This window comes from Cyprinodon variegatus, unplaced genomic scaffold (assembly GCF_000732505.1).
Source record: "Cyprinodon variegatus isolate N-32 unplaced genomic scaffold, C_variegatus-1.0 Scaffold1128, whole genome shotgun sequence".
NCBI classification, from domain to species: domain Eukaryota; kingdom Metazoa; phylum Chordata; class Actinopteri; order Cyprinodontiformes; family Cyprinodontidae; genus Cyprinodon; species Cyprinodon variegatus.
The window spans coordinates 181,745-204,221 of record NW_015151581.1 but is presented as its reverse complement, the minus strand read 5'-3'; the positions used below and the strand labels follow the sequence as shown (position 1 = coordinate 204,221).

At 38.8% G+C, this 22,477-nt stretch overlaps 1 protein-coding gene across 1 annotated transcript in view; it reads right to left on the bottom strand.

Annotated features, from left to right (window-relative positions):
- The window catches only part of LOC107101655 (guanine nucleotide-binding protein G(o) subunit alpha-like), a gene marked incomplete at its 3' end in the record, with an annotated part of 29,746 nt that extends 8,192 nt beyond the window's left edge, over positions 1-21,554 (bottom strand). Inside the window, exons 1-2 of the mRNA XM_015400648.1 lie at positions 20,887-21,554; positions 20,233-20,275 (exon numbers count right to left, since the gene is read on the bottom strand). Of these exons, the coding sequence (XP_015256134.1) occupies positions 20,233-20,275; positions 20,887-21,004 (161 nt within the window). The remainder of the gene's footprint in view (positions 1-20,232; positions 20,276-20,886) is intronic.
- Positions 21,555-22,477: the final 923 nt, after the last annotated feature.

Here is a 22,477-nt window from a genome sequence, read left to right as displayed (position 1 = left end):
GGGGGGGGTAGACTTGTTGCAACTTTCCCCAGTCTCCCCTGCCTGTTGAAGAAGAGTAATAGATGATCAAATGAAGTTCAGATGGTGGCACAGGGTGTGCATGCATACTGTAAGTGAGCCTGCACAGCTCTCACTCTAGCAGTTGAGCTTCAGTGTTTTTTTTATCCCAATTAAACTGCAGTGAAGATTTACTGAACTGACTCAAAGGTAAGGAATCATTTCTGAAATCACACTTTCATTTATATCATTATAGCAATTTTTTTTTTGTCAAATAAAACAGTCATGCTTTTGGACTGTGGGAGGAAGCCGGAGTACCCGGAGAGAACCCACTGGGAGAACTTGCAAACACCACACAGAAATAACTATTATAGATAATAAATAAACCTATAAATGTCTGTAACAATGTATGAATTTAAAGAATAACTCTATATGTAGATGTATAACCCTTTTTTGTTCACCTCTTCCACATGCTTAAATCTATACATGTTCAAAGCATTCCCACTTTGACTGAAGGTTCAGAGGGCTCTCATATCTTATATTGTATCTCCAGCTTTGGTCCTCTGCTGATGAAGAGCTTCTCTGCCAGGGGACACAATCTGCTTCACACTGGTTCAGCAGGGTTGTTCAAAGCTGCACATGCCTGCATGTAAAGCCAGGATGACAGCAGAGCAGAATAATTACAGCTCAGGATTACATCTAGGGAGACCTCATTAAATCTGTCTGCCATCATCTCTGTTTCTCTGTCACCTGGTATCTCTATCTGCCAACTTGCCTTTCATCCCTTCTCCATGTTTCCTCCTCTCCCTCTGCAGTCTCTTTCTGTTAGCGTCTCCTCCTCACAGCCTTGTTGTCTTTCAACCCTTCCAACTTCTCGGTCCTAATTATTTCCGCTTTTTTAACTCCTCTCCTCCTGCTCCACTTCATTTTCCATCCTTGATAAAGTAGGGGTGGGGGAAATTAGGATCTTTCTTCATGAAGGATGGGAATTGTTGATGAGCTGCTAAAGCAGAGACTCTGCATCCTCTACTAGGTTCATTCTACGTGTTGCATTTCTTTACAGTCATCCATCCTTTTCCTTTATTGAAATAAATGTCCAAGATTAAATGGTCTTAATGATCACCACTGTAATTAGCAGAAACTACAATTACACAACACTATACCTGTCTGTAGTCCTTGTAAAAAAACAAACAAAAATAATGTAGTTTTGATCTAAAGCATTGCATGAATCTGTACTTTAGAGTTTACAACTGAGTAAGCAAGACCTTTACAAAAATTATAATGCAATCGTTTCCCTCTAAGAAAGTACTGGTTTAAAAGTACCAAATGAGAAGCCCAGGTTATAAATCCTCAATGTGTTTACACACAGGTTTTGACTAACTGAAGCAGAAAGAAAGCAAATGATGCAATCAGAAACAGTCCAGCAGAATTATGGCCCAATTTACTCCTTTAAAAAAAAAACTCCATTAAGCTGAGAATGTGGTTCTGGCTTTGAATGGATCAGACACATTGCTGTGCTCAGGGAGCGGGCAAAATGCTGCTGGCAGAGCTGCACTAACAATCTATTCCTCTTCTTCTTCTCATGCATTAATGCTACAGCGACATGTTAAGGAATGGAAGTTGTAAAGCAATCCTTTTTGCTTGTTACTAAATACAAAGCTGTAAAAGAAATAGTACTTCACTGCTGGTAGATTCTAGTTTAAGTGTCTCAATTGATCAAATTCATTTTATTAATATTTCCTTTTTGCTCAAGTGCAGCAAGGCAGGCATGACCAGTCATCAGGTTAGGGAGGCAATTCATTTGTTTGAATATTCAACAGTGCTGCACAATTCTACGAAAAATCAACAATTTCTTTCGCTTAAAATTAAGATCACAGTTCTTTGACACGATTTTGTTTTCACAAAATGTTTTTATTACACAAATAAAATTTAACAAAACAAGCGAATCAACTATTCAAAAGCTAGTTCAAAATAATAATTATTACTATTATTATCGAATACATGTGATTATAATGAGATCACATGTATGTGTGAATTGAGATCGAGATTTTTTAAACTATTAATCGAGCTGAACTAATATTCAATAAGTTTTATCATGTAAAAGATTTAGGCGTGACAAAAAAAGAAAGAACAATTCAATTCTAAAGGGGGTTAAATAGGCAGATTTGTATCACAGACACAGTATTTTACTTTTAGGTTACATTTAGGATGATTTTTCATTTAAATTTCTGATTTCAAACTATGAACTAAGACTTATTTCTATCCACAATCAAAACCCTTCCTCCACCGTTCACTTGACAAATTTCCCATGCCTTCTTTCTGTATTCAGACCTTTTTCTGGTAAGAGATTTTTTTAGGCGCTCACTGGGCGAGTGGTGAGGTAAAACCTGTACAGGCTGCCACAGAGGTGGAAATAAAAATACACACACACTACTACCTAAGGGCAATTCGGATCAGCCATTAAACATACATGCACACTGACCGCAGGAGGAAGCTGCAGTACTGATGCATGCAAAGCGAAGAAGCAGACTCCACAAAAGTCTCATCTGGGATTTAAACTCCAAGTTCTTCTTGCTATCAGCTAACAATTCTAACAGCTGTTCCTCCATATCTTATGGCATTTTAGCACTCAGCATGCCCTTATGAGTCCAAGTTGTTTTATTTTACAGGTTTTTCTATTGCTTTCTTCACCTTTTAGATAAAATGTATCCAAAACCCATACAGTACTGTTTCTTAAACAACCAAGATACCCTCTAATCTGACTGTATCTGTTATCTGTGAAAGAAGGAAAGAAAACTCTGTCTTATTTTTATGCCGACTAAATTTTACCATCATAGCAAAATAGAGGAATCTGCTTTGCTCGAATCAAATCCTGCCTTTATTCACACAGCATAATATGATGAAAGTCATCAAGAACAAAGACTGTCTGTGCAGAAAATTCTGGTTATTTTTTACATTTTTTATGAAAAAAAAACCAGGGGGGGGGGAAAGGAGTAATAGCTTTTCTAATAAATCATAGTGCTGAAATGGAAGCAAAAGAAAAAGATCCCATTGCAGCAATCTCAGTTTTTACTATCTGAAAGGTGCTTAGTTTGACCTCACATATTTTATTCTAACACGTTCTTTAACATCTCAGTAACAGTTTTCGCCTGATATGCTCCCCACATACCCCATTATTTCTGAAGTCCTGCAAACAAGCACATGTCCTGCAGTTTCTGCTGGAAGAACAATTGAAAAAAAAAGAAAACAAATCTGAAAGGACTACAAAGAAAGCATTAAGAAGATGTTACTGAATGATTACTGAACAGGGTGACATATAAGGAGCACTTCTGCATTTCCAATAGTCAGTACAGTTACAGGAAGTGGTTGCTCCAGGAAATGTTGATACGATCAGCAGTACAGATGGCATCATGTGCTGTGTTATAGGAGGTTTGAACCATTCAAAGGCAGGCCCTTCATATGGGGACTGATTGGAGCTCTAAGGGAAGGGGGAGCGAAACGGGGACACAGCTTTAATCAGATCACCTCTGATTTAACGTCAAAATGGAATTATTCCCATGTCCTGTTCTCTCATGATTCAATATTAATTAATTACTTGGAAGGAAATGAGGAGAGCCCAGTTTTCAATAAAACAAAGACATTCCAGCGATCATAACAGAATCATTATAAAACACTCCTGTCTGGTAAAATCCAGGGAATGCATCACCCATCTTTCATTCTTCCAAAACAGGCACATCCTGGTGTTATGAGGCTTCTTTCTGCAAACCTTCTGGTTATTGCCGAAACCAAAATAAAAGTTCACACCAGAGAAAATCCTTACAAAAACATTAAAGAATCAGCCATTTTAATTGATGCCTTCATAGCTTCAGTTTATCTGAAGAATTCATAAATGAAGCAACAGGGTCGGAGGTCGTTGTTGGACCTTCTGACCGTCAGTCAGAATTATGAGTTAAGGTCAGCAGACACAGAGGCGATAGACCAATTAAGACAGACGTACCAGCACATGACAGTTTGTTATAGGTCACATTTTGAGTTTGGATGTGCTTATCCCTTATACAGTTGTCAACCATTTGGGGATTGGGCTCATGGAAGAGGCCAAGGGGGGAGTGAATGGAACATACAGTGTTAGATATCAATAATGTGCAATGAAATGATCCACTGTTGCTGATGAATCTCACTTACTGTTTTGACTGACTGCCTGATCCAGAGGCATGTGCTACATGACAACATTGCACCACTGTTCAAGATCTTCCATATCTTTGCAAACCAAATCAATTACATACGAGATGCATTTCTGGATGGGTAGCAATCAACTGTACCCTGAACATGTCACGTATCAAAACGCAGCAAAAAAAATAAATAAATAAAAAAAAGCACAGAACTGTAATTAGGATTTTCAGGGATACAAAAAGCTGCAAACTGGAGGGGAAAACCATACATGGTTTTGTAATAAAGTCTAGTCATAGGGGAATGAAAAAAGAATGTATCTATACAGATAAAAAACAGAAAGAAAAGCATTAACTATTTGTCATGAGAGCTTCCAAGAAGGAGAAATCACATTCAGAGCAACAAAAGTATAGGCACAGCAGCCTTTCACTTTTTTTTAATATAAAAGTTGGGGAGTGTGGAGGGGGGGGTGTGGGGGTCATATGTGTTTATGTCTTGAGTTCACTAGCATTATTGCATAAATTGCATTGCTGAATAAGTAGGCCTACAGTATATTCTGGTATTTGTCTATCCGCTGACTGCACCCTGGCCATAAAGAGCACTAGCTGTTTGAAACAAGCCTTCTGAGCTGCTACAGAGCAAAGGATTTATAGATATTCCCAGAGACGATGTTGCCTCTAATTATATCAGTGAAGCAGTTTTTATTGCATTGGCATGAAAAATACAGCTTTTAAAGGGTCAGCTTTGAATGACCATTTCTTAAGCATGTGAAACTAGTAGATATAAATTCAGATTTTTTGGATTTATGTGAAAATTTAAAAAAGGCAGAGCCTAAAAAGGTAAAATATTACTTTGTTTTTAACCAACAATGGACATAGTGTTGTTGGAATTGATATATTATAAAAAACACAGCAATCAACACAAACCTTCCATGAAAAGAACTGACAACAGGGCGGGCCATGGTGTTGTGTAACAATTAGTGCCCCATATATGAAGACCATTAGCCCTTAGTGCAGCTGTCCAGAGTTCAAACCCTGACCTTGGGACGTTTGCTACACTCCCAACCTCTCTTAATCTTGAATCTTAAACTTAGTTGTACTCTTGTCCTGACTTAGGTGTGATCCAAACCTCCCTTTTTTTCAGCTACAAACGAGCTACAGTCACCATCAGCTGACTTCAGATCAGCTGAGCGGGGTCAGAGTAAAAGGCTTCCTTTGTCTTCCAGCTCTCTGAACCAACATCAAATCTGCCAAATAGGTCTAACACATAAATAAACACTCAGAGCCACACCAACACATGAACAGAAGCACAAAGAGAAGAGGGAACGCACACACTCCTCAGAGTGTGTGACGGCGTACATACACACCAACCTATCGCACGCAGGCGTAACAAAGGAGCTTTGTCTTTCATAAGAAGAACTGATTAGAGCTCAGACCACACACCGTCATAGTGCAGAGTGAACCTAATACAAAAAGAGGTGGTTCACAGTGAAAGCAGAATAACTTATGAAACAGTATATTCATACAGCTCAGGTCTTGGTTAGATGCATCTTAGTCGTCCGTTTCCCCTGAGTCATTCTTATTTTCCTCCTCAAATTCAAAAAAGGGAACTACTAGGAAAAAGAAGTGGATGTTTTTCTCATGAAAGACATAATTACCCGCTTCTTTTAAGGAATTAATTGTTTTCTTTTTTAATAAACTTCAGTACACATGTAAAGGTTTTAATTAGTTTAAAATCTTACTAGGCAAACCAGAAATACTCTGTATATCATATGAGAATTATAAACCCAATTTGACAAAAAAAAAAAGCACATATCCTCAGGGCTGAATTCTAAGGGTATGTTTTATTCAATAAAAGAAAACGCTCCCCAAGTCTGATTATAGCGTACTATCTTTCTAAAGGTTAAAGTGGACGATTCTTTATTTCCGGGTGGATCATCAAAATTTGGTCCTCCTAATCGTCCATCATTCTGATAATATATGTTTACATACGGCCGTCCTACATGCTCATCCTCACTTTCACCTACAGGTGGTGAGTCTGACAAAGTGGAAAAATGCAACTCTTCTTTTGGAAAGTAAGCTTGTATGAGCGACGAAAAAAAGCAACTTTTAAACAGAGTGTGCACGAGCAGAGATACTGTAGGCTCTTGCACGCTCTTGCTTTTAATAGGCGTTCGCTCATGATAGTGGGTATGGGGTTGTGCATGTGCTTTATTTTTTTTATAAGCGAAGAGGGGTCTTTTTAAAAATTTACAAAAATCCTCCACTATACCTTTATTATACTTATATTGATGAAATACAAATTTATGTTTATACCTCCTGAACACAGTTTCATTCAATAACTGATAGCCTTTCACAACAACTAGTTGCTTTAGATTTTCCTCCAGCCTCATGCGAAAAAGATGAAAACTTTCTTTTTAGAGCTGGTCAATCTACTGCACTTGCAATATAGCCAGTTTAAAAAAATGCAATTTCCAAATTTCTGTAGCACTTAACACCCTAGCTTTCTCATTCCAGCCCTGTAATAATAATAATGATATGTGGCGCAGTGGGTAGCACTGCTGCCTTGCAGCAAGAAGGTTCTAGGTTTGATTCCTGGCCCGGGGTCTTTCTACATGGAGTTTGCATGTTCTTCCTCAGCATGCGTGGTTTCTCTCTGGGTACTCCGGCTTCCTTCCACAGTCCAAAAACATGACTGTTAGGTTAATCGCTTCTCTAAATTCTCCTTAGGTGTGAGTGTGTGCGTGAATGGTTTTTTGTCCTGTTTGTCTCTGTGTTGCCCTGCGATGGACTGGCGACCTGTCCAGGGTGTACCCCGCCTCTCGCCCAATGACTGCTGGAGATAGGCACCAGCACCCCTTGCGACCCCACTTGGGATAAGCGTGTTAGAAAATGGATGGATAATAATTGAACTTTACTGCTACTTATACTACTTTATTGGAGAAATTTACCTCAGCATTTTAATGGGACAGTATATTGCCGTGATAGTGAATGTTTGACAGGGAGAGTATTGGAGGACACAGAAACAAAAACACCCTTGAAACACATCTAAACTTGCAGCTGGTGAAAATTAAAATCAGCAAATTTGCCCATTTCTTTTGGTCTCAGATAAGTCAAGAAGTGAAGATATCAGCAAGCACACTACGTCAAAGGCTTAGACTACATCCACATTAAATCAATCAAGGTATCTGCCCAGATCACCTTAACTGTAAAGATGAAACCGCTGGAAGCTGAAAAAGCCACACCAGTGGATGGCACAAGCACTGCCAAGACAGGTTAAGAAGGTAGAAGAAAGAAGGGAGAAGTATGATGTCATCTATGGATTCAGCAGAGGGAAAAAAGGCTTTTTGGGGGCCAAACAAGAGAGGGGCAACAATTAATAGCGTCTAAAATATATATGGTGAAAAGAAAATTGCTACATTGAAGTCTGTCTATATTTTTCAGTGCTTTGACACATGGATGTTAATGGTGGTGAGGGCTGCTTAGGCTCACATATGTCAACACGCCAACATATGGCTGGTTATTCATACAGGGTATCATGATAAAGATGGCGAGGGGTGGCTTCAAACTTTTCCACTCAGGTAGCTCGTTTCAAGTGTATGATGGAACACCTAACTGACAAAGAAGGTTGTCGTATAAACTCAAACCCAGCTTCATCTGGACAGGGCCTTGAGTTACTAAAACCAGTGTCAAAATTACGAGTTTCCTAAAAAAATATTACACAGGTTTATACTTTAACATTCAGGGCATTACATTATTGTAATGGTTTCTTCATTTAGGCAGTTTAGGGCAAGTTAAAATGCTGCTGCCAGAGACCTAACCAACACCAGGAATATTGACTGTATTGCATAAATCCTTAAATCAATACTCTGGCAGACAGCTCCTAAACAGAGACGCTCTGAATCCTCCTTCCTGGTTGCCAACTCAGAATGAGTGTTCGACCCAAACCAGAGGTTAGCAATGGTGATGATGTGTCAATACTCCAACACCCATCCATTACTATGATTAACATATTTGAAATATGTCCTCAGCTTTTTACTGAGTCCTGTAAGAGACCCTTAACGACCTATTAATAAAGTAGTTTGATTAATAACAGAAAAATCCCTCCCATCTATAACAAGCAAATAGGTTCCAAGATTAAATGCATGCTTTATACATGTTAGAAGGCACACAAAGTAATAAACTATTGCTGTGATCTAATGTTATATTACAGCAATACAGGGCAGCCAATCAGTTGAGCCAACCCACAGATACCTTAAGCCAATGAGTGACAACCATTAGACTGATGCACTGATTGAAATGAGCAGATTGAATTACTGCTACACACAAGCACTCCTGTTTCCTGATTCATCTCTGGAAAGGAGGCTAATAATTATAGCAGAGAGCAGAGTCCAGGAGAAGAGCGCCCTTTGCTCCCCATCTATAACAGCCCTCCTCTTGGCCCTCTTTGGCACTTCTTCCAGTTTGCTTAATAAGTGAGAACGTGCTCTTTCACCCGCTGGCCTCCCTTAGCTCAGAACATCTCTGGTTTCTCCCGTTTTCCCCCTCGCTTGCCTCTTTCACACTTCCACCTCATTTCACCAGCTTCTGAAAGAAAAAAAATTATTCAATTTTCTGTGCACTCCCTTGAGCTGTTTCACTCTCTACCCTTTTACATTCACATCACTCTTCTGTTTTCATCTTTACATCTAGCACTGAGTCAGACTTGGAGGAGAAAATAATTAGGCAGAAGTTTGAGTGGGGATGTTCTGTCTTTGCTTTTTTTTTTTTCTTTGCAATCCACTTCTGTGTTCTGAGCATGTATTTTCTTTTATTTAATTCTCCCCTCTTCTCTCCCTCCAGCTATACCCGCCCCCTATGCCACTCAGTATGAAACACCACCACCTTTTCTCCTCCATGTTCACCCTCTTTCCCTCCTTTCATTCTCCAGTTTCGAGGCTTAAACCTAATTATCTCCTGCTGCAGGGAGAAAAGCCGCACACACACGGTGGGAACGGCCTGTGGGAAGCGAAGCAGCCGCCAGGGATGGACAGTGTTTGTTCTCCCTTCGGCCAGTCGCCTCAAATCACGTCAGCCAGGCGCAAAAACACAACGGGGCGAGAAAGCCAGAGAAACAGAAAAGAAGAAGAAAAAAAAGAGGATAGGGTCTTAATTTGACATCTTTACTTAGATCATCGTTTGAAAGATTTTTGATCTCTACTGCTGAATAAGTCTAATCAAAATAATTAGACGAAAATGTGTCAAGTCTCGTTAATTCTATTATCAAGCGATGTATTAAGTAGCACAGGCAGCTGCCTTTAATAAATCCAGAGAAATCTCTGTCTTTTTTTAAAACACTTTTATATCCTGCAAATAAAATTGAATAAATACCACATCAGAAGTCCTTCAAGAACTCTTGACTGGATTGGAACTACAACCTACGTCAATAATCGAAGTCAAATGAGTTTAAGAAAGGTTTTATTAACTACTTTTAAGAGCTTTGAACAATAGATTTTTTTTCACTACAATCTTGAGCTGAGATTTAAATAATTAGACCTCTGTGATTATCTTTAAGCTAAAAAGGTTTTGGATTCTATATGTAAAAATCAAGTTCAAAAGGAAAAGTCTTGCAACTGCTGTGTTTGCATTTAGCTTGTAATGCACATATTATTCAGCCATAACAGCATCAGAATCTTTTCATAGATTGATCATTCTAATATGTTCAATTAGACAGAGGGAGATGAAGCGTGGGTGAACAGTGTTGCACACACACATTCTCATATTACAAAATGTAGTGAGGACCATGTGTTGACCCCATTGATTCCCATTGATTTTCAGTCATTTTCAACTGTTTTTATGCCCTAACCCTAAAAATAACCCTAAACCTATCCATTATCAATGCATACCTCACTCTAACCCAATTGACACCTTATCCATAAGCCTAACCATTTTCAAAGTACATTGCGAGGACCAACAAAATGTCCTCATTTTACAACAACTTGTACTCAATGTTATTGTTCTAATACACAGCTAGTAGGGTGTGTGTTCATAAACAATATATAACAGCCCAAATAATATCTGATTAAATAAGATATTTACCACCCGTACCGAGGAAGGCAATAAACATCTTAAAGTATCAGAAAATATGAATTCCCAGCTGGCTGGGAATTGAAAAAAGCTCTTGAAAAAAAGCGGCTACGCTTTTCAGAATGTTATTCAACTTAAGCACGCTGCAATATTTCAGATGTGAAGATAAAAGTAGGTGGCAGGACTACTTAGTAAGACCTATCATCTTGTTATGCACAAGATTTTTATCAAAGCTAAAGAGTGCACAATGTTCTACAGCATCAGAACCCATAGCTACTGCATTCTGCACATTGAGCATCCATTAGGGTATGCAGCCGGCAGCATGGGTGAGGCAACAGAGGTGAACAGTATCCATACTTATATAGAAACATTTATTATTTTCAAGTTGTGTTAAATAAGAATTAAAATAGATTAGAGAAATAAGTTAACCTCAACACTAGTATAAAAAAAAAACAATACATGAAAACTAGTTTGTCCAAATGATCAAAGTTTACAAGGCCTAGGCAAGGAAAGTTTATTCGTTAGCACATTTCTGCAGTGACACAGTTTAAAGTTCTTTAAATGATGAAGTATTTAGAAACATCTTTCAAAGTCACAGTGCAGCGCATTTCTATGCAAACAACAGCTACTCTTACTGACAGAATCAGAGTTAGACATCAGATTAAACGAAAAATTTCTGCGGAGGTGACATCCCATTATCAACTAAAGGAGGTTGCAACAAAACACAATCACTTAGTTTCACTTTACTCTGCAGGGTTATAAACCGATATTTACTGCAAGCACACTTTGTTAGCTGTCCAGGTGTGCATCACTGGGGTTCTTCAGGATAATGGTGAGAAATGACATCCCTCCTTAAGATGTTACCATCTGCTGTCCTATGATTAATCTGTGGCCCTGGATGCATTAGAAAACGAGACCAACTACCACCATACATAAAACATAATCAATGTGTTTAAATTAATCGGCTTTTTGTCTTCAAAACCTCTCATTTGAAAAAGATAACTGGATTTGAATAAACAATGCAAACCACCTTGCAGTGCTTCAACAGTTCTGGTTGGTGGTGGAGGTGTAATAGTATGGGAGATAATTTCCTGCTACATTTCATGTCCCTTTGTACCAGTTATATGTAAACACTGTAGGCTGCTTAAATATTGTTGACAAAAACTTCCTTCCCATAGGTAAATCATTTCCTAATGGCTATCTCACAGCATACTTCATTTGAAATTTTTGTACAGATGGAAATTAGTGAAACATCCAATCCAAACCTCCAATGTCCTCCAGTCACATCTCACTCCAGCAGAGCAAATTTCCAGGGTGCTGAAAAGGGAGCTTCGTGTGATGGATGTATATAGACTGTATCTGGCTCATTGTTGAAGCTTTTCAAGATAAATTAAGGTGTTTCTGGATATGAAAAGGTTGATGCCCCAATTACTAGTATTCTAAGTGTTCTGATTAAAGGGGCCAGAGAGTGTATTTGACATCCATTAAAACACAATATTACTAAGTACTAAGAATATAAGGGCCCTGCTTGCAGATCTATTGGCTTCCCAACCTCAGTGCACAAAATAAAATGCTAATAATCCTTATAATTTCTTACCACCAGCTATAAAATGAAATAAAAAATTATTTAACAGATTTCTGTTGCTAGGACAACCTTTGATTTTTCAGTGAACGAATACTGGTGTATATTCAGTTAACATGTGTCCAACAATCAAAGCATTTAGATGTCATTAGCTGGAGAGGAGACATCCTCTACTGCATCCATTCCATGACTATAAACACTGTTTATGGTACAACATCCTCTGTTTATGGTGCTTTATGTGGGTTGAAGGCTGTTAATGATTGAAAGAGGAGTAGCCTTTGGGATTTAATAAACAGTAAAACGAGGTCATGGATGACTCTTGTGACTACCAAAAGGCCTGGAGAAACCAAGAGGGAAAAAATATTAGTTTGTTTTCAGCAGGCAAGGTCCAAGAAATTAAACAAATTTAGTTACATTTATGGATAATATTATATAAAGGGCTAATGACATTATCTTCTCTAATCCAGTTTTATGAGTTTCTCTTTAGCAGCCATCACACTGCTCCCTTGACTTTTGCAACTACAAAATTTCTCTATAAATTTTGGACAGAAGAACCGTTTAATGGCATTTACCAAAAAGGTTGCAATATGGCCATGTGAAACCTCTGACATTTTAAGGTGGTCTATACCGTTTATTCAACCAGAGTTTCCCTCCAGCAGAGAAAATTGGCAATTTATTTGTGATATCATTTGAAACCTAAAGCCTTCAGGTTAATAATGAAAACTATTTAAACCTCCTGGAATGATAAATCATGTAAATATTAGGACAAAATAAAAATAAAATCTGTAAAATTAAAAACACATTTCTGACTTCATTTGAACCAGAATTAGGAAAAAAACTGGGGGAAAAATACTATTTCCTCTTACTGTAGCTACATTGCCTGGAAGTTACTTCCTCATATCTGCACATATTGGGAAAATGTCTTCATATCAATCTGGTTTCCTCATGTGTTTCTACATGTGTAGCTGATTCATGGAGAGGTCAGCTTAGAAGCTCTGTGGAGAAAAAAAAACCTTCCACATGTGTGAACACACACAGGCTCCACAAACAGATGGTGTTTCCTGCATGCAGATCCACTGGTCACACATGACCCAGCCCCTTAGGCTGCTTGCCCAATTATCACATCTCTAATAGATCATGTATCCCAGAACAGATAAAGCCCTAACATGCACCTGCATTTCAACCACCACCCCCCACCTCCCCTTTAAAGCTGATCACTGTCTGATGCACTCTGATGAGATGATAGAGCTTCTTCCTATTTACTATTGAACACAAACAACATCAGCTCAGAGCTAAAAGCACGTTTAAAGAATCCATCGCCTAAAAACATACAGTAATTAGCTGTTTTAAAACCAACAGTACATGTCATAGACAGAGGGTGGTAATGGACTACTCACATCCACTCAGTGGGATCAAATAAATACGCAGCTGCTGCACACCATTAAATCTAGCTGAATTCTTTGCAGATACAATCACTACAAAGGTTCTGGGAATTATAACCATGATTACAAAATGGAAATTAAGAAACAAACTGGATAAATTTAACATTTATGCTGTCAGCTTAAAGCTACAGTGTGTAATTTTTAGCGACATCTAACGTCCAGACTGCAGACCGCAGCAACATGAACATCTCCCCCCCACCGCTTCTCCCCCCGAACAGTACGGCAAGCGTTACGGGACAAAATGTCTTCCACGACGTCCGCATCACCTACCTTCTCAAGTGATGAGGTTTGTTTACATAGATAATTTTACAGATAGTATTCTCAGGCATAATACTGCCATCTATTGTTCAGTACCGTCTCAGTTCATCTCTCTCAACTTGCCGTAGTTACTTTCGAGCGCAATGAGCGATGTCGCAATCACTAGTTTTTTGGCTCTGCGCTGCCGTAGCGCAAAGATGTCTGCCTCCATGGCTGCGAGACCCGCTCCTATGTAATTATAAATAACGAATTCTAAGGCAACGCAAATATTAAGGTTAAGAGGCTGAGCTTGTAGATGATGATAAATAACATAGTTATGTATAATATATTACATTTCTGACTGTATATCCCTGTAATTATTACAGACTGTAGCTTTAAAAAAAAAAAAAAAAAAAAAAAGATAATGCTGCAAGTACAGTAGTTCATTACAGTGACTTTTGGTAAGAAAAACAGCTGCAGCTTATTTGCACATAAACAGGAGAAACCTGTCTGTTTAAGGACCGGTTGCACTCTAGGTCATTACTAAAGAAAATTTTAGGGAAACCAACCAGAAAGACAGAAATTGAACATGGCTGCAGCTGCATAGATTTGCATTAACCAGATCCTTAGTTACACTGTAGAAAATATGTGTGGTAGATCGGTTTCGTATTTTTAGTATAGAATCATTCTTTACTTAGCTCTCAGTACTAAATTACATTATGATCAATTTGACAGTCAAATAGAAGCACACAGTGGCACATTAAACATAAGCTGTGACGCTAAATAAAAAGTACATGGTTTCTTTAATATAACAAACTTAGTGTTTTCCAGTCTAATGTTTTACCTAACAGGCAGGTGACCCTTTAAGGGTACAGAGGATGATCTTTTATTTGCAGGTGGATCATCAAAATTAGTGGTCCTCCTGTCAATCATTCTGGTGATATGTTTACATAAGGCCGTCCCACGCTTGTCACCAGTTAGCAATCGTTTTCTGCACTTGCACACTTTCAGACATATATATGTGATGAGCTACGGTTTCAGCCAGTCATTGAAGCTCATCTTTCTAACCACAATTCTTTGAAAATGGTCGAGGGTAGTAAGAGAAAAAGTGTCTACGAAGTGTATGAGAAGAATAGAAAGGCATCAGAAGAGGCAGATATATCCCAGAATGCTTTGCACCTAGAGCTCTCGTCGCAAAGCTTTCAATTTACTAGTTAGTTTAAAAAATACATAAATAACTTCATGTAATTTTATTTCGCTTAATTCATTCACTATGTTTTATAATTTGACCTTCATATTTATTTATTTTTTTACCTTCAAGAAATCTTGCAATAATTTATTTGCTTTATATGCTTTTCTGCCTGTTTTGATCCTCTAGACTTGTTTATCCTTAATGGTTTGACCTAATTAACACATTGGAAGATAAGTCTATCATATTAGGAATATTATATCTTATTTTGCTTAGAAGAAAATAGGGTTGTCAAAAGTATCGATACTCAAAAAAGTATCGATAGTGAAACGTTGTATCCGGATACAATACTCATTTTCAAAAGTATCGATACAGTGCCACCACCAGTGGCACCTAAGCAGTCATTCATCTAAAGTGCAGCATAGAGGAAAATGCACTTTCTGAACACTGTGGGATTGAATAATTCTACGCACTTTTCAGTTTCACACTTTTTTTTTGTCAGAGGTGCAGCTGCTGAGAATTATTTTTGTTTTTTAACCGGTTTGGTTAGTGTCATTGATGTGTGTGCAAAGCATAGCCAAGGAAGAAACACTTAAAATACTTAAGTTTTTTTATCAAGCTTGCTTAATATTGTGCACAGCAAACAACCTCAAAATATTGTTTATTGTATTTATTTATCTATTTATTGTATTTTGTTTATTAATGAAAAAATGTCTGCTGAATCTTGGAGTCTTTGTTTTTATCCTCGTATCGAAAATGACATCGAGTATCGAATATTTTACTTAGTATCGGTATCGAGTTTTAAAGTTTAGTATCGTGACAACCCTAGAAGAAAATGCCATTTTGAAAGAAAGAAATAGCAGTGTTATTGAAATCTGAATCTTTCCTGGTACCAGATTTAAGTTTGAACCTTCAGTATTTTAACCAACCCTAATGTTGACCCTCAGAACTAAACCAGAACCAAAGTTTATTTAACCACAAACATAAAAGACACAATAAACAATAATAATCCTGTTAGATGCAACTAGAAAGTCAAGTCGGATGGCTTTTAGTGGCATAAAAATGAAAACCAACAACCTTCATTCAACCTTAATTTGCACAGAACTACTGTATAATAAAACAGCTCCACTTGGTTTAAATTTTAAACCAATAAACATGAAGAAGAAACCTTATGTTTACCACATGTCTAACTGGGTTAACAAAGCAACTGTTAATTGAAACACTCGGGATATTCTGAGGATTCTGTGTAGATTTAGCAAATCTGCTGGAAACACTGGTCATCGAGTGCGCCCAGTGATGCTGAAATGACCACTGAGAGACAGGCTCATCTGGAGCCATGTGTTGAAGAGATGTGCCACTTTATGGCCACAACCAAAGCCTATTATAGGCTAAACTCCCTACGCTGTCTGAAAAAGAGAAAGGTGAGGAAAACCGTCTGTCACGACTGGATTACAGATCAGAGAGAAGGGAGGGGATGGCCCAGCGTGTCACCGATGCAGGAGCCGTATGTGCATCCGGCTTTCACCAGAAACTCCTGCAAATCCTGCTTGTTTATTATGGGATTACTGCACTGATACTGTAACTATAAAAATCACTGGGAGATGGAAGCATGCCAAGTACAGAGAAAGATCTGCGCTAAGTAGCACAGGTAACTCCCTGCAGAATTATCATTAAGTACATCATCATGATACCATAAGAGATATAATTATAACTATCAGGCAGCTTTAATTAAGACACTGGAGCAGGTGAAGGTTCAGATGCCTTTGTACAGAAGATGAGAGGAAAAGTCCAATTTTTTCAGATTCCATCAGAACTAATCTAAGCTGTGAAAAAAAATTTTTTTTTTTGCATAGTTTGTCCCACTTGACCCAAGGTGATTGTATTTAGATTTTTACTGATAACTTTAATTACACTGCACATATGAATAAAATTTTCCCTAATAGACGCACACAGCAGTGGGGTTTTATTACCCGTTTGCTCCAGAGAAAACGCCAAACTTGCACAGCTGTACACGGGCAGCGTAGAAAAGGATGTTTTCAGTGTTTAAGATAAACACCATAAACTCTAAAATCTTTAATTAAGATCAACTAATCATGTTTTTTTTTTCTCATGCTGATACAGATTATTTTGAAAAACAATCTAACCAACTTTAACAGGCCTTAAAAAAAAAAAAGCTGATGTGTCGTCTATCTATTCTGTAACATTGGACTTGTTGAGCTAGCACTGAATTTGCACTAAACACAAAGACTTTAAATTAGTTTGAAATACTTAACATCTTATGTTGTTTTTTGTTTTTGTTTTTTTATCTCAAAGCATTTTTAAGGGTTTGACAGCAAATTCTAGACTTGATTTAATGTACTCAATAGAGGGGCACGATATATAGATCATAACAGCAGTAACAATCCAGTTTCAATCCCAACGGCCTGCTTGTCAGGTTATGATGTTTCCAGAAATGTGCATTAAAGCTTTGCTTGTCATCAATAAAACTGTTAACTTGAGAGGAATTTCACTCTCTGTCATTTCCTGGTCTTCATCTTACTGACAAATGGATAATGCTAAACTCTATTTGTAAGGTAGCAAAAACCAGGAAAATAAAAGCCATCAATTAAATCAAACCCAGTATAAAACGTAAATATTCTGAAAATTGTATAATTATGAAAATATAATAAGGTCTGGAGTAAAAAAACTGCAACCTTTCAAAACTAAAACTGATTAATCCAACACAGAGATCTAAGGGCTCGTGCGAACTAGTCCAAAAACTGTTACTGGTACCATGATTTTCTCAAGTTTATTCCCGCATTATAAGAGGAGAAATCCCCATGTCATTACCTAAAAACTAAATATTTCAGAATTTCCCCTGGTACTGCCCATCAGCACCAAATGAATGGGTCATTACCAGGCCTTTGCAGAATTTGAAAACACACTGAGAAGATAACTTGGCCTTTTAAATTAGCTGTGTGGTTTAAAACATACAGGACACTGGCCTTTAAGGACGGGAGGCGGATGCTACTAATAGCACAGGGAACCATGTTGTTTTCTGAAGTGGTTGGTTTGAAACTGTTCCTCTGCCCTGCAAGCAAGTAGCATACAGAGGAGGAGGTGGAGGGAAGTCACAGGACCTCAGAACAGGAGACGTGGATTCAGGACTTCTCCAGGGCAGCTATTTTTTTTCTGAACCTCATGTTCTCTTTAATTTACTGAAATCTTTTAGGTTTTTGTCAGAGATATTCTTCAAAAACATCTGTAATCAACGGTACTGAAGCCTCTTGTTTTTGTTTTTTTTTTAACACCAGCACGTGACACAGGAAGTAAAAATAAAAATGCTTTAAAATACTGGAAACATTATTATTGTTGGAGTTACGACATACTTCAACATATTTGAATTTAGTTTTTAAGGCTGTAAACTTGACAGTGGGATTTTGGTATTCATATTCACCCCCCGATAGATTACTCCGATAGCCCTAAATAAAGACCAGTAAAAATAATTGCCTTCAGAATTTGGAAAGAGTCCTGCTGTGTGCGATTAAATCTCTAGACCCAACTCCCTTTGCTTCTGGTCTCAGAGGTTTGTTTGAGAGCATTAGAGGACAGACTGCAGCGGATGCAACAACCACAGACCAACCAAAACTTTTACAGCTTAATAAACAGGCAAAGCAAGAAGAGTATTAATCAGAGCAGCAGCAAAGAGGCCCATGGTAACTCTGGATGAGCTACAAAGATGCACAGTTCAGGTGGAAGAATCTGTTCTTAAATAGGAATATAACATGAAAAAATTATAATACCACCTTAAAAAATATATAAAAATCAGCCTAGAACAGGGGTAATCAATTCAAAATCAGCGAGTCCGAATAAAGAAAATCAACAGTCAGTAAAGGCCCGGACATTTTATTATAATCTGTTACTTTACACAGAATCTAACACTGAAATAAACTGAGGCTTTTATGCATCCATGTTATACATTGATTTTTAAAATAAAAAATATATTTAAAAAAAAATAGAACATTTTTCCATTTTAAAATCTAAAGTGTTTTTTGAAGTAGAGAACAACAATCTTTCAGTTTGGTATGTAGACAATTTCCTGCTTCACATATTTTATAAAACACCTGAAATGGCCTTTTGTTTGTTTTTTCCTTTCTTTTTTATGGATTAATGAGAGCAGTGGGCTTTAGGCTGACCTGCAAGGCTTTAAACCTGGGTTTGAATGGAGACAAAGTCATTCTCAAGCACATATCCTTCATGAGCCTGGATCCATTTTTTATTTTTGATTCTGTTTATGGTGGAGAATCCTGCTTCACAGCAGTAGGTTGAGCCAAACATACTCAAAATGTGCAGGGTCATCTTTGAGCACACTGTTCACTTTTCTTTCACCAGTTCACCACGCTTCTTCCAGCAGTCTACAATTTCTTTCACGTTTTCCCATCATCGTTACCCATTGCCCGGCTTGCCACCGGTTTGCTTGCAGTGTCTAAAAGTAGCTAGCAGCAACAGCCCTGACCGACACAGCTCATTGGCTAATATGCATCACGTGAAGCCTGGTCACGCAGGGCTTGACCGTAAAAACACCAGAAGCGGCGCAAGTGAAATGAGACACTGTCGTCGGAACAACATGCAGTAATTTATAAATGTTTTAAATCAGGTTGGGTCCAGATTAGCCAGCAGGTGGGTCCGGATCTGGACTGCGGTCCGCTAATCTGTGACTTCTGGTCTAGAATCTTAAACAACATTAATAAAAATGTGTGTCAAAGAATCAGAGGGGCACATTTCTTCCATGATGACACATGGAAGAGGCAGGATCATGCTGTGGAGATGGACGGAGCTAAATATTTGACAACTGGTGGAGAAAATGTGTTTGTGGCTACAGAAGTAAAGTCAAAAGTCTAGTCAAAGCCCAAACCTAAGACTTTGACTCAGTGGGTCAAAATACATAGACCCACATTGCTAAAATGTTCTTTTGACTTTACAATCATGCATTACATTGTGCTGGTCTATAAGTCCTAATGAAATCTGTTGATGTTTGTGATTGCAATATGACAAAATGTAGAAAGATTCATGTAGTGTGAACACTGCTGCAAGCAACTGTGTCAGATTATGAGAAAGGTTAAGTGTTGAAAAGGGGTCAAGGCAATTCATCCACCCAGATGAAAGAAGAGACAGGAAAAGGAAGAAAGAGTTGCAGCACAGCTCTACAAACAGCAGTTGAAGTGACAAAACCGAGCTGTTGCAGTTGTATCGTCTCACCAGCTCTGAAGGTTTAGCACAGCAGTGACAACACCCTGCAGTCTACACCAACTGATCTCTTCCCCGCTGAGCTGTTCTAAGATTTATTGATCAAACCAACTGCATTTCTGCATATCCACACCCAGCTGTGGGCCTCTTCCCACTCAGAGCAGCGTGAGCGGGAGTTCGACGTGATGTTCGACATGGAGCTGCAGATTCATTAAAGCCATGAAGATTACATTTGTAGATTATAAACCAAGGGAGGAAACAAAGAGGGAGAGGAAGGATGAGGGGAACCTTTACAGAGTTATTGGACCGTGATTATGGAGGACTTACTTCATTTGTTTGACGATGGTGCTTTTCCCTGACTCTCCAGCCCCTGAGGGAGAAAGAAAGGAGAAATCAGTGTAAACAGGAGTGTATGCATGTATGTGATAGACTGAGGGGATGAAGAGGAGGAAGTGGGAGGAACGGAGGAAGAACATGAAGCCCAGCAGCAGGAGGTGCAGAGAAAAAAGGATGGAGAGAGTGACTGAAACCTTTCTCCTCGTTTTAGTCATCCACCCTCCATCTTAGTTTGGCAAACAGATTAAATCCTTAAAGGTTGAGTTCCCTTAAAAGAATTAATGATGTGAGCAAACAGTGTTGCTGCTGCTGCAACCTTCCATTTTTCCCCCATCTGCAGTTCTCACCTCTCTGTTGGTTTTTAAAACATTTTACCAATTGCCACACCTATTTGATCATCCACATCCATGGGATGTAACAATGCGGGCCATATTTCATAAAAATACAGTTAATGATGCACACCATTTCTATTTTATGTCGTGCCATTGATTGTATTTTATTATATCACTGGGGCGTCGTGTCTCTGCTGTAATCTTAGACATTTTTTTAGGAGAGCTCCTCCAGTGCGCATCATGACCAGCAGCGCCACACCTTTCCCGGCCCCGCTAGGCTGCCTCTTTTCTCGGCCTTGCGGCTGGATCTTACCGAGCAACAGCAGTTTGACATCTTTGGCCGCAGTCAGTCCGTCCTCCTTCAGGTTCTTCTCTATGGCTTTGCTCCGGTCCAGAGCCGCCCGCTCCTCTGCGCTCAGGGTACATCCCATGGTTAGAGAACACAGCTTGATGGCGGTAGGGGTACAAGGCTCCACGATAACCCGATCAGTGGATTGATTTTAAGAAGGTTGGAGAAATCTGATCACAGATCCTTTCAATTTTAGGAACGTATTTCCACCTTTTCTGCGCTCTGCCTTCGATCCCTTTGCTTCTCTCAGGGCAGCTCCCTCTCTCAAGCCGGGCGCAGAGGCTCCGTTAAAGCATTAACTCAGCGATCCTCTCGGTTTGATCCACAGCGCGGAAAGCAGCACGGTGGAGCCACCGCAGCTGGCTTCTTGTCCCTTCTTCCTTGCGTCTCCTGACGGTGAACCTCCGTCCCTTTTTCGGATCTCGTTGGTTTTAGTTTGTTACTGGGCGGCGGTGAGCTGCGCTCGCATCGCTTGGTTCCTCCTGAGGTTGGCGCACAGCAGACCCGTTTCTTGGTTCGGCTTCTCCGGGACGCGCTGCTTGGACTCGCTTTGTATCTCTGCTGCCTCCCGGTAGCTCCGGTAAGGGCTCGATCTGTCCTCCGTTAGTTCATTCGCTTTACTTGCACCTTGCTGACGTCACAACAGTAACAGTTTGGGTGGGAGAGCGTCAAAGCGTTCCCAGTGGCGCGGCCTGGTGGCGCAAACTATACTGGTGCATCTTAATAAATTGGAAAGTGTCGAAATATTTATTGAATTAAAAACATTTTTTTAAAGTAACTAATTATGGATTCTTTTGTGTTTGTTTAATAATATGTTACTTTATATTCTTTCTCATGATAATCTTTGATGGGAAAGATAACTATTAGTCAGAAAAGATCACTTCTGACTCTTTGGAGTGCAGCATCAAAGCATATTAATGGAAAGTTTATTGAAAGGAAAACATTTAAAGGTATAGTGCAGGATGTTCTTTTTCAGGGTGGATCATCAAAATTAGTGGTCCTCCTAATTGTCGATCATGTTTACATAAGGCGGTCCTAAGTGCTCGTCCTCATTTTCACTTACAGGTGGTGAGTCTGACATAGTGGGAAAACTGGAAATCTTCTTTTTGAAAGTAAGCTTATATGAGTGATGCAAACAGCAACTTTTAAACAGAGTGTGCATGAGGAGAAATGGGCTCATGCATGCTCTTGCATGCATTTAATAAGCGTTTGCTCTCCTGAGCGGGTACAAGGTTGTGCATGTGCAGTGGGCGGGTCCTCTATTATACCTTTAAATTGAGAAGCAAAGAAGCAACATGGATAACCCTTTAGAAAAGCAGAATAAAAGAAAATAAATTAATGCAAGACTCTGAACCAGATTTACAAGGTCTGAAACTGTGATTTTTATTGTTTTATTTGATATTTTGCATGTACATAAACAGTGTAAAGAGTCCAAGTGACTGAGATTAGTGTGAAAGTTTCCACCATCATTGATGATTAGTGTGCCATGTCACATGGTTGGTTCAAAGTAGCACAACAGTCTCTTGGGAACTTTAGAACATATTATTTCCTTCAA